General features: G+C 35.5%; 1 protein-coding gene across 1 annotated transcript; it reads left to right on the top strand.

The window, feature by feature from the left end:
- The first annotated feature begins 9528 nt into the window (after positions 1–9528).
- Positions 9529–10545, top strand: LOC105523850 (olfactory receptor 52E4-like). Its single transcript, XM_011958878.1, is given in 2 exon segments — positions 9529–9638; positions 9641–10545. Coding segments are annotated over 2 exon segments (936 nt in total). The 5' UTR covers positions 9529–9544; the 3' UTR covers positions 10483–10545.
- Positions 10546–12845: the final 2300 nt, after the last annotated feature.

The raw sequence follows: 12845 nt of genomic DNA, 5'->3' as shown, positions 1-12845 counted from the left end.
GTGCAGCACACCAACATTGCACAAGTATACATATGTAACAAACCTGCACGTTATGCACATGTACCCCAGAACTTAAAGTATAATAAAAGAAAAAAAAAAGAAAAAGTAAAGTTGCACCCTTAACACTATATATATACAAAAATTAAATTTAAATGAATCAAAAACTTAAATATAACTAAAACAATGAAACTCTTAGAATAAAACATAGGGTAAGTCATGATTTCAGACTTGATTTCTTATATAGGGCAACAAAAACAGAGCAAAGAATTATAAATTAATGAATGAAGTATTAAGATTAAAAACTTTTGTGAATTAAATAACACTATAAGGAGAGTGAAAAGACAATCTATGCAATGGGAGAAAATATTTCCTGAATTAAATGTTTTTAAACCATTTCTATTATTTTTTTAAATCTCTTAAGCTAAGCATGAAAGGGTCTCCCTTAATGTGAAGACCAACAGAATGAAGGAGTATGCATACTGTGGCAATATGTATTTACCTGAGACCAGAAACATGACAAAAATACAGTCTTGTCCCCATATAACTAGATGCTCTTTGTAGTGTATAAGACAAGAGAAATAAATAAAAATACAAAAACTTTTAGAAAGCAAAAAATAAAACTGTCATCATTCACAGAGGACATGATTAGGTTTACATAAAATTTAAAATATTCATGGAAAAACTATTAGAATTAACAAATAAATTTATCAAGGATACTTGATACAAAGCCAATATAAAAAAATTTGGTCAGGCATGGTTGCTCATGCCGTTAATCCCAACACTTTGGGAGGCCAAGGCAGGAGGGTTACTTAAGCCCAGGATTTCGAGACCAGCCTAGGCAAATTAGGGAGACCCTGTTTCTATAAAAAATACTAATAATAATTTAAAAATTAATTACATTTTTCTATACTAATAGTATAAAATTGATAAATTAAAATCTTGAAAATTATATATTTTTAAATGGCATCACAAAACATCAGATGCTTTGGCCTAACTCTAACAAATTGATATGCAAAACTTCTAAATGAAAGTATAATAATCCTGCAAAGGAACTTTTTAAATACATAAATACATGAAAAGATATACCTAGTTCATGATTTGGAATAATCAGTAACCTTTTAAAAACATTCTCTATAATTGAACTATATATTCAATGCAATATATACTTCAATGAACTTGTTTGCTTATTTGTCCTCTTGTTTTTGTTTTCACAGTTTTTATATATATTTCTTTTTTTTTTTTTGAGATGGAGTCTCACTCTGTTGCCCAGGCTGGAATGCAGTGGTGTCATCTCGGTTCACTGCAAGCTCCACCTCCTGGGTTCATGCCCTTCTCCTGCCTCAGCCTCCTGAGTAGCTGGGACTACAGGTGCCCGCCACCTCGCCCAGCTAATTTTTTGTATTTTTAGTAGAGATGGGGTTTCACCGTGTTAGCCGGGATGGTCTCAATCTCCTGACCTCATGATCCATCCGCCTCGGCCTCCCAAAGTGCTGGGATGACAGGCATGAGTCACCATACCTGGCCTATATATTTTAAAAGAAATTGGCTTGACAATCCTGAAGAACAAAATTTTACAATTTATATTACTATATTCCATAATTTATTTTATAGCATCACTTATGAAAATTGTGAAATACTTGTACAAGGACAGACAACAAGCAGGACAACATAGTCCAAACACAAAAATACACATGTATAAATGTATAAATTATGACAAACAGTACCACAAAATACTGGAAAATTCATAGGCTTTTTAATAAATGAAGCAAGATCAAGTGAATAGCAAATGTAAATTATATACTGAAAACCAATTGCCTCTATGTCACTGCCCTACAATGTGATAGTTAATATCCTCTCAAGGGGTTAATCTTGATAACGTGAGCAAGATGGACTACCAAAATATTCCAGCTCTTGGTTGCCTCACACAGATAGCCAGAACAATGAATAAACAACTACATTTTAATGAAAGTAACTGAAGGAGAGTGCTAGTTTGTGAGACCCTGAGCCTTGAACCCTGTCTCCACAGCCACTCCAAGCCACTGCAATTTCAGCCCAGCACTACTGCAGCAGCTTACAGGTCATGTCAAATCGGAGGGATAGTGTCAGCTGAGTCCCCTCTTTGTGGGAAAAATTAAAAATAGGAGGACCCCAAAAGCTTAACACTAAGGACATAAACAAACTGTACCACCACTACTGCTGCGCTACTACAAACTTCTACAGTCTAAGCCACTGAGACACCTGCAATTATTGCTGACATATTAAACTCAGCTCAGGAAGCTGCACAGAGACTATACTACACCTATTTGGAAACAGAGTCACCACACTCTTCCCAACTGGCACACTAAAATCCAACTGCAAGTGATAGTTGTCCTCTACAAAAACCACTTTGGAAAGTTTGGAGATAAGTGTTCCACCAGATACACAGGCATCAATACAGAGACACAAGAAACGTGAAAAGGCAAAGAAATATGATACTACCAAAGGAACAAAACACTGTAGCAATGGACTCCAGTAAAAAGAAAATCAACAAATTGCCAAAAAATAAAAATAAAAACAATGATGCTGAGAAGACTCAGAAAAATACAAGAAAATACAGCATAGACAATTCAATAAAATCAGGAAAATAATTCATGAAACAAATGAGAAATTCAACAGAAGATAAAAATCATAAAAATCAAATAGAAATCCTGTAGCTGAAGAGTTCAGTGAATAAGTTTTCAAATTACAATAGAGAGATTCAATAACAGACTTAGTCAAGCAGAAGAAAGAATCTGTTGACAGGTTGTTTGAAATAAGTCAGAGAAAAACAAAAGAAGGATTAAAGAAAAGTACAGAAATAATGGTGTCCCTTAATGGGACACCATTAAATAAACAAATATTTATATTATGAGAATTCTAGAAGGAGAAGAGAAAGAAAAGGGCAAAGGAAACCTACTTAATAAAATAATAGCTGAAAACTTTGAAAATGTGAAGAGAGATACAGATATCCAGATCCAAAAGCTCAAAATCCCCCAAGTAAATTCAACTCAAGAAGATCCTCCCTGAGGCATTATAAAGTCAAATTGTCAAAAGTCCAAGACAAAAAGTCTCTAGGTCTTTAGACTATTTGGCATGAGGAAATAGTGAAAATAGTGGGAAAATACATCCAATCCCTCAACACTTTTCAGGAGAAGTAATGTCCTTAGAGAACAACTGGGATTCTGTTTCAAAAGAAAGAGAAACCAAACATCAGAAGTGGTTTAAGGCCAAAAATAATATCACTGCTAATAAAAAAAAATTGATTCCAGAAGTCACAGTGAAATAGTCTTGGGAATAGGAGGGGGTAGATAACAGTGACCGGTTAGGAGATATATGATTATTGATATTATGACCCTAACAGAACTAGAAATTTTATATTTTAAAAATAATGTGATTCAATAATGCCAGAGCACCTCTTACAGTCAAAGCACTATACTAGGTGAACTGAAGGATAAAGTTGACTTAAACATCACTCTAATATCAATCCATAAAATAATAGAAGAGAAAAAGCACAAACCCAACACAAAAGAAAATTTGCCTGTTATAATAGTGGCACACACTGATATTGAGAATACAAAAACAAAGATTTTATCAGATTGATTCATATGAAAGATCATTAAGAACTATAGGACAATTGAGAAAGTGCTGAAGCAAAGTAGAAATGAGAGGTAGTTATTTTATATGGAGGACTTTTCATTATCAAAGACAGGATGTGTGTTTGGGAGTCATGTAGTACAATGAAAGTATAAAAGGTTGATTGGAAATTGAGTGAAGGAATTTGGCAACAATGGTGTTTGCTCTTTATTACATAAAGTCTGCAGTATACAATGGAGAATGTATGGGTCATGGGAGGAATTTTAAGCAGAAATTGGATAGAGTCAGACTTGACTTGGGAAGATAAATATGGATACAATAAGGAAGATGGACACAATGAGGGAGAAATAGGAACCTAGGGAGTTACTTTCTCATTAATCAAAAGAGAAGTAATGAACCCAAGAACATGGCAGATCAAACCAGAATTTCTCTTGGACCATAGACAGCATTACTATTTCTGTGCTAACAACTCAAAATAGTCCGAATTTAGAAGGCAAAAAATACCAACTAATTGTCTTTGTACTCATTTTTTCCTCAGTCGATTTCTTTTTGTGTGTGTGTGTGTGTGTTTATAAAAGCTTTTATTTTTTCTTCACCTTTTTTTGCTTGCATTTTTTATTGTGGTAAAAAACACATAATAAACTAACAATCTTAACCATTTTTAAGTGTACAGTTCAATAGTGTTAAGTATATTTACATTATTGTGCAACCGAACTCTAGAATTTTTTTATCGTGTAACACTAAGACTCTGTACCCACTAAACACTAATAATTCCCTTTTTCTCTTCTCTCCAGCCCTTGCTAAACACATTTCTGCTGTTTCTTTTCTACAATTTGACTATTTTAAATATTTCATAAAACCTAATATAAAAATGAGAAAATGACTTGAATAGAAAATTCTCCAAAGAAGATATATGAATAGCCAATAAATACTTGAAAAGATGCTCATCTTCACTAATCATCAGGAAAATGCAAATCAAAACAATGAGACATCAATTCATACTCACTAGAATGGCCACTATCAAAAGAGAAGAATGTAAGTGTTGAGCATGTGGAGAGCCCTTGTGCACTGGTGATGGGAATGTAAAATGGTGTAGGTAGTACAGAGAGCAAGCAGTAAGGAGATACTACTAAAATTAAAAATACAATTAGAATATGTTTCAGTAATCCCACTTCTGGATATATATCCAAACAAAATTCAACGTAGGATCTTAAAGATAAATTTTCACCCATGTTCATGAAAACATCATTTATAATAGACGAGGGGTAGAGTGGAAACAATCCAAATGTCTATTGACAATGAATGGAAAATGAAAAATGCTATATACATAAAATGGAATATTATGAAATCTTAAAAAAAAAAAGAATATTGTGTCAGATGCCACAACACAGGTGAGCCATTAGGGCATTATGCTAAGCAAAATATGCCAGTTGCAAAAGGACAAATACTGTATGAGTCCCCTCAGTCTATTTCTAACTATAGTCAGGAAAACCAGGCTCTGTAGCATGTCCTGGTAGTACTATCAGGTCTACTTTATCATCATTAAGGAAGGGAGCCTCTCAGGAAACACTACTTCTGCTCTGGCTAGAAGGGACAATATAATAAGTTTTATAAGGAAAAGGTAGAATTTTCTTCACCTTCTGCCAAAAGAGCTGAAACACATACAAGTCTCTCTTCACAGACTGTATCCGTTCACCATTAGTTATAGACTGAGAAGGAGAATCTTGGTGGGTTGGAAGAAAGTTGCTGCCATTATCTGTAGGCATGCACACTGCCAATAAACAGAGTTGTACCACAGAGTCTAATTTGTCTATTTGAGATGTCTTCTCCTTCATCTTTTGAAGCCTCAATTGTAACAGTTGTGAAACTACATCAGGATTTACACAAACATATTAAAACAGAAAGGTTGCTGAGAACAGTTTTATGGTCACACTGTGAAGACTTAATGGTACAAAATCAATGCTTTCATGGCTCCTGAGGGAAGCAGAATTAACATCATCCCCAAAACATGTTCCTCTCTGTTCAGGATATTTTCCTTCCCATCCTTTCATAACACATCTGCTCCCCTGAGCTAAGGAGTTAAGATGTTTCTCTGCAGATGCAGTAAAGAGGAATAAAGACTTACTAAGACTTAATGACCCTCGAGTCCATGTTTCCGCCCAGAGGATTCTGAAGACTAGGCTCAGGGATTCTGGGACATGCCTGGTTATAGGGATGCTCTCACTCACTATAAAGTTTTCTCCACGTTACCAGGCAGGCTTGTTGCTCAGAGGCTTGAAGGGAAACCTAACCGCCATCTTCAAGAACCTGGGCTCATGTTGCAATTCTGCTCCAAGTAAGGTCTAGGAGAAGAAATATTAGAGAGGTAAGAATGCTTGTGCAGGAGAAGTGAGAAGATACAGAGGAGAGGAGAGCAAATGACGATAGAAGAAGCCAGATTTTTCCAGTTTTCTGAGGAATTATCCCAAGCACCATTACACCATTCTCTTCACAGAGGAACACAACAGAGCGCATGGGATTGGAACAGACATCCATAAGTGAGGGCAATTGTGTACCAATTAGTAATGCACAGAATTTCTGTCTCTGTATCTCTCTCTCTGTCTCTCTCCCCTCACTCTCCACCCCCCTCTCTTACAAACACACACATACACACACACTCTAACAGAGTACACTTACACTGTTCACAGCTGAAACACCACAAATCCAGTCATATAGTAGAATGGCAATACTTGTCAATAAGACAAAAGGATGTTATTGCAGACTTCATTTATATGTGTGTATTTAAGGTGGTGGGGGGTATCACTTATGTCAATATTCAAATAAAATTACATAGGTATTAACATATTTGGTCTGTACAGTTTTATTCTCTATTTCCCTCATTGTCTGAGTGAATTCAATATTGCCAATTTTAACTTGGTTCCCTGTATCCCTCCTACTTTATGGAACCATACCCAAGCCATTTTTATTGTAAACACAATACACCTGCTAGATCAGCTAAATCAGTTGGACTGAACCATCAATGGCACAGTTATAGAAGAGCCTGAATAAAGGTCTTTATCCACTTTGTCCATTCATCAACTGCTTTGGTCTCACCAAGCTTGGGAAAGCTGTAAGAATAAGGGAGAAAATTATTTCCTTTCTAAATGGCAGTATTAGGTAATATTTGTATCCATAAAAATCTAGAGATAAATATTAATGTCTGACTCTATGCTGTTTCTTTACTTTGGCCTCTTCTGATCCATCCATCCTTTATCTAATCTTATGTCCAACTGTGACATAATTTGGACTTATTACAATGAAATAATTTATTTCTGTTAACAGGTGAATTAGTTTAGCTATCTTGCATTAAATAAAGAAAATATTTGGGAGCATTAATAAAATAAGTAAATATAATTTGTTGAGGATACACTATGCACTAGCACCTATACAAACATTGGTCTTATTTATCATTAAAATAAACCACATTAGTTATAATTTATCATGTCATTTTTACAGGAGAAAAAAACTAATCTATCTGGTTAAAGTATCTGTCTAAGGGTCTTAAGCAAGTAAATGGTTTAACAGGTTTTCAAGCCATGTCTGAATAGTTTTAAGGTCCACAGAAGATCTCTATTCTACTACAGTCAGAAAAAAAAAAAAAAACCAACAATGTAAAAAAAAAATCCCAAGTTCAAAATGTGAACTTTGGTGAGCACAATAAGAGAGAAATTGCTAATTATTATGAATTTTTCTTTTCAGATGGACTCCAGTGGGGATCTTTGTCAATGTGCATATCTAAAGAAGAATAAACTTAATAATTTGCCCTCAAAAAATGATCTTGAGGTTATTGGCCATACATTATCTGCTACTGTGGCATAAAGTTATGACAGAAAGAAGGCAAGAATTCAGGTAAAACTGTGAGAGGGTGGATGTGGTGGCAGCTTTGAATTGTACTGTCAGAGAAGCGTCTCCTTTGCCACCTCCCTGGGAATGTTTTTCTCAGTTGGCAAAGTATCATGTTAAGACACAACCACCCTTAAGATTGGGCTGACTCTGGATCGTAAATCTCACAACACATCATCCTAGCTATTTCCTCAGACTCTTCCAGGTGAAATCACAAAAACCACAGCCCTCTGGTTTTTCAGCCTGGCATCTTTTCCTCAATACTGGCAAACATTATGTTCTTTTTTCAATTTTCTCTCAGCTCCTTGGGGACCAAGAGATGCTCTTGTTTTTCTCATATAGAATGGGGAATTATTAACCCCTTTGCCTGTGTGCCTCTGCTGTAAAATAGCTACCTGGCAAAGTTATAGGACATCTGGTGTATGCAGCCACATACATAATAAAACATGATTTCTCTCTCTATGCCTATCTCTCCAAACTTCTCTCTCTCTTTCTCTCTCTCTCTGTCACACAAACAAAAGCACACTTATTACAAACCCCAACTCTGATTCAATTGAATACTGAACAACTGGGAGCCAACATTCATGTGGCAGTTTTGAGCATATTACAATGATTACCCCTGGTTCTCAACTCTTAGTTGCAGCTATTTTCTTCATAGAAATAAGGCCAGTACATGCAGAAATATTATACAATCCAGGTTACATTAGTTGCCACAGAGTTTTACAGTGTCTTTAGGGACACAAAGTTAAAATAAGGAAATTTTCCTTGTTATTGTCAAGGAAGCAATGAAAAGTCCTTAAAAACATTTTGATTTCAATATCAAAATATGCTAAATATTTATCTGTTTACACCTGAAGCTAGACACAATTTTGGGACACGGGATTTTTTTTAATATTACTGATCGATGTTATAGATTGCAAGGAAGATAAACAAAATTTGGCAGATACATGCAAGGCATTTTAATGGAAGGATATCAGGGAATCAGAATGACAGGATCTTAGAGAAACCAGATTGTTCATGAAGATTGAGAAGCATCAAAACTAGCAATTAATCCATAACAGAAATGCACTGATCAGTTTAGCTGAGTTAAAACCAGGAAAGTTCTAACAGAGACTGATTAACTACACTTAATGTGATGTCACTGTATAAGATCCTTACGCTTATATTATAACAAAACATAGAAAGTGGCAGACAGTAGTACTTCTCCTTTGTACTAGGAATCTGTCACTTCTAGAAATTATTAAGATACTCAAAGAGTTTTAGTTTCCCTGAATTATATCCATAATATTTATATTATTAGACATTAGAGCAAAATTTAAATGTTTAATGTTAAAATAATATTAACAAACTATTTTACAAAAACATATTTGATACTTTTTTTTAAAATCACTATTTTTCAGAAAATTAGTTGTAAGAATGGCATCATTTTCCTTTGCAAATATTTTTATTGTCTAAGTTAAGATAATAGAGCTGAAATCTCATAAATCATTTACAATTTCATTTAATCTATTATGGTAACATCTCATACAACCTCTGGAAATTTTCACTATGTACTTATGAGAGAATGAGAGTGAGAATGGCTAAAAATTTTCTATCATAAAAATAGTTTTGAGCTTGTGAGCTTTTGGAAAGGTACTTAGAAAACCCCAAAGATCTCAAGACCACACTTTGAAGAACACACGGGATGGTGATTTCCCAAAAAGTAAAGAAGGGTTACTTAGGTAAGTAATGGAAGGGAATGCCTTAATATAAATATGCATTGCATTATGAAGTTTTTCCAGTTCTTTCAAATACCTCAAAGATTACAAAACATAAAGCCATGAACAATATTGCCTATGATGGTTCTCAGAACAATAATCTGTGTTGAGAGGCTTCCTCTATTACCCTCTGGAAAGAAGTGAATCTCAAATGTTTGTAAATTAACCACCTATACCATTACCTCTAGCACACTGATAAGAGTTTTTCTGTTGCTTCAGGAACTTGACAAGGGAGGACCTTAAAGAAATTGAGATCCTTCTTACTTAGGAATTCAGTGACATTTACTAGGAGAATGCTTTCTATCAATAACACCCACTTCTATCCCCGCTTCTTTCTCCTGCTAGTAATACCAGTACTGGAAACTTTACATATGTGGATTGCTTTCCCATCTGTATTGTATACCTGATTGCCATTGTGGGGAATATGACCATTCTCTTTGTGATCAAAACCGAACACAGTCTACATCGGCCCATGTTCTACTTCCTAGCCATGTTGTCTATGATTGATCTGGGTCTGTCCACATCCACTACCCCCAAAATGCTAGGAATCTTCTGGTTCAACGTCCAAGAGATCAGCTTTGGGCGCTGCCTTCTTCAGATGTTCTCTATTCACATGTTTACAGGCATGGAGACTGTTCTGTTGGTGGTCATGGCTTATGACCGCTTTGTTGCCATCTACAACCCTCTCCAATACACCATGATCCTCACTAATAAAACCATCAGTATCCTAGCTTCTGTGGTTGTTGGAAGAAATTTAGTTCTTGTAACCCTATTTGTGTTTCTCATTCTGCGTCTGCCATTCTGTGGGCAAAACATCATACCTCACACATACTGTGAGCCTATGGGTCTGGCCCGGTTGGCCTGTGGACCTATCAAGATCAACATAATCTATGGGCTCATGGTGATTTCTTATATTTTTGTGGATGTGATCCTAATTTCTTCTTCCTATGTGCTTATCCTTGGAGCTGTTTTTCGCCTTCCCTCTCAAGATGCCCGACTAAAGGCCTTCTATACCTGTGGTTCTCATGTCTGTGTTATGCTGTGCTTTTACATATCAGTATTTTTTTCTTTTATGACACATCACTTTGGCCAAAACATTCCCCGCTATACCCATATTCCTTTGGCTAACTTGTATGTGGTTGTCCCACATGCCCTTAACCCTATCATTTATGGAGTCAGGACCAAGCAGATCCGAGAGCAAATTGTGAAAATATTTGTACAGAAAGAATAATTATGCAATAAAGTTTGAATAAATATATCTATATACCACCCAAATTATGATCATCTGAGCTTCCTTTTTAATCTTCTGTAACTGTTGGTCATGCTTGTCAGATTTTTTCATTTTGACTGGAAGTGCTTTAGTGTTGACAGATAATGCAAACTTAAACTTTGCTGCCTGTTTCCCCTACTTCTCTCCAGGTACCTGGACAAAGGCTAATTAATGGAGGTGGTAACTATGCTGAAGGTTGAGGTGGCTTTGGAGTAAAACTGCTTGTAAACAAGGGTCATAGATAGCTCCATTTTTTCCATGTCTTCTCTCTAGGTAAATTTAGATCCTGAAGGACACAGATCAAATAAATCTCATTTTATAGATGAACAAAATAAGCTGTAATCCAGCAGTAGTGTCTGTTACATATTTTTCTATTCTTTACAGAATCCAAAATTTTGTCTTCTCCCAAATCTTTGACTCCCATGTTTATCTCAATGCTCTCAGTCTTGCTGTTACTACCATGTTTGCTCCTTTTCTTCTTTCACATTCCTGCTCTGTCTCTTTTTGTGATGGTTAATACTGAATGTCAACTTGATTTGATTGAAGGATACAAAGTATTGATCTTGGTTGTGTCTGTGAGGGTGTTGTCAAAAGAGATTAACATTTGAGTCAGTGGGCTGGGAAAGGCAGACCCACCTTCAATCTGGGTGGGAAACATCTAATCAGCTGCCAATGCAGACAGAATATAAAGCAGACAGAAAAATGTGAGAAGACTAGATGGGCCTAGCCTCCCAACCTACATCCCTCTCCAGTGCTGGATGCTTCCTGTCCTGAAACATCAGACTCCAATTTCCTCAGTTTTGGGACTCGGAGTGGCTCTCGTTGCTCTTCAGCTTGCAGATAGCCTATTTTGGGACTTTGTGATCATGTGAGTTAATACTTAATAAACTCCCCTTTGTGTGTGTGTGTGTCTGTGTATGTGTACACACACATATATATTTCCTACTAGTTCAGTCCCCCTAGAGAACCCTGACTAATACACTTTTCTTTTACATTCATTCTTTAATAAAGTAAGTCTTTGTGAATTTAGGGATGTGATAGACTACAATGTGGATATTACAGAGACATGTTTTCTCACTTGAAGCAAAGTCATCTCAGATTTGACTTTTTGTATGTGTTGCATGTCTAATTCTAATTCTGAATTCTATCTGACAATTTCCCTTCAGATGAAATATATAAAACTTGTAAGACTTTATAAAACTTAGAAAAACAATTAGGCTCATGCTATGATAAGCACAGGGCCAGACTTGATATCAACCTCAAAATAATCTCATTATAATTTATTAATCCTGTAGTTCTCCAATATTTAGTCCTATTTTCAAACTCCAGGTATGACTGGAGAATGTGGTTTGCATTAAAATAGATAAAAGAGGCACTGAACTGAAATTTGTGACTTATCAGTGTACTCATGCTTCAAAATCAGAAGTCTCCCTCATGTTCTATAATTTAGAACTACTGTGTAGTTCGGATGACAATATACAAAATACTCAAAAGTACACAGATAACAATTTTAGGAAATGGGGGTGGATATAGCCGAGTAGACAAGAAAAGCAACATCACTTATTCAATATCTGTGAATCTGGAGAGTTCTTGGTCTTAACACTGGCTAAGCAAAATTCCTGAATCCTATAGTATTTTGTGTATTTTCTTTAGGTCTGTGTGCATGGGTTATAATTTGACTTTTACAGCTGCTGCTTCATGTACCTAAAATTTTTTGGGAATATAGAGTTTTAAATGTGGAAATACATTGAAACTTGATCTATTCCCTTTGTCTTACAAATGAAAAAACTGAGGTCTAAGGAAAGCAGGTATTTGTATGCATAAAATATACCCATTTTTAGCATCATCTTCATGTAACAAGTGAAGGAAGATCACTCAGATAAATCATTTTGACTACAAATTCTTAACCCTTTCAGGATATTTAAGTAGGAAATATTTTATTTATATGTAAAAGGCTTCATCATGGGTCCCAAGTGGAGATCAAGTAAAATGGGAGATAGAACGCATAGCCTGGGGTTGGTGTTGGTAATGAGAAGAGGGAGATCACAGAAATTGAGTGCAGGTGCAAGTAGTATAGTGTTAAAGATTAGCTGAAATCAGCACAATCTTCATTGCTGTGGTCCACAGTACTGAGTGGTAAGCACAGATCAGCATCCAGACCATCAATAGCTGTATAATATACAAACATGCAAAATAAAGAAAAAGTTTTTCTTCTCTCAGTAATGTGAAAGGATCTGTGACATGTATAGTGCAACTTTCTTGTTAAATATATTGATGGGAGTCAGAAAATTTTAATATAAGCATAATAGTGTCCGCAGTGTAGA

The sequence above is a fragment of the Colobus angolensis genome, unplaced genomic scaffold (genome assembly GCF_000951035.1).
Source record: "Colobus angolensis palliatus isolate OR3802 unplaced genomic scaffold, Cang.pa_1.0 Scaffold478, whole genome shotgun sequence".
Taxonomy (NCBI): domain Eukaryota; kingdom Metazoa; phylum Chordata; class Mammalia; order Primates; family Cercopithecidae; genus Colobus; species Colobus angolensis.
This window is presented reverse-complemented; position numbering and strand designations above follow the sequence as displayed.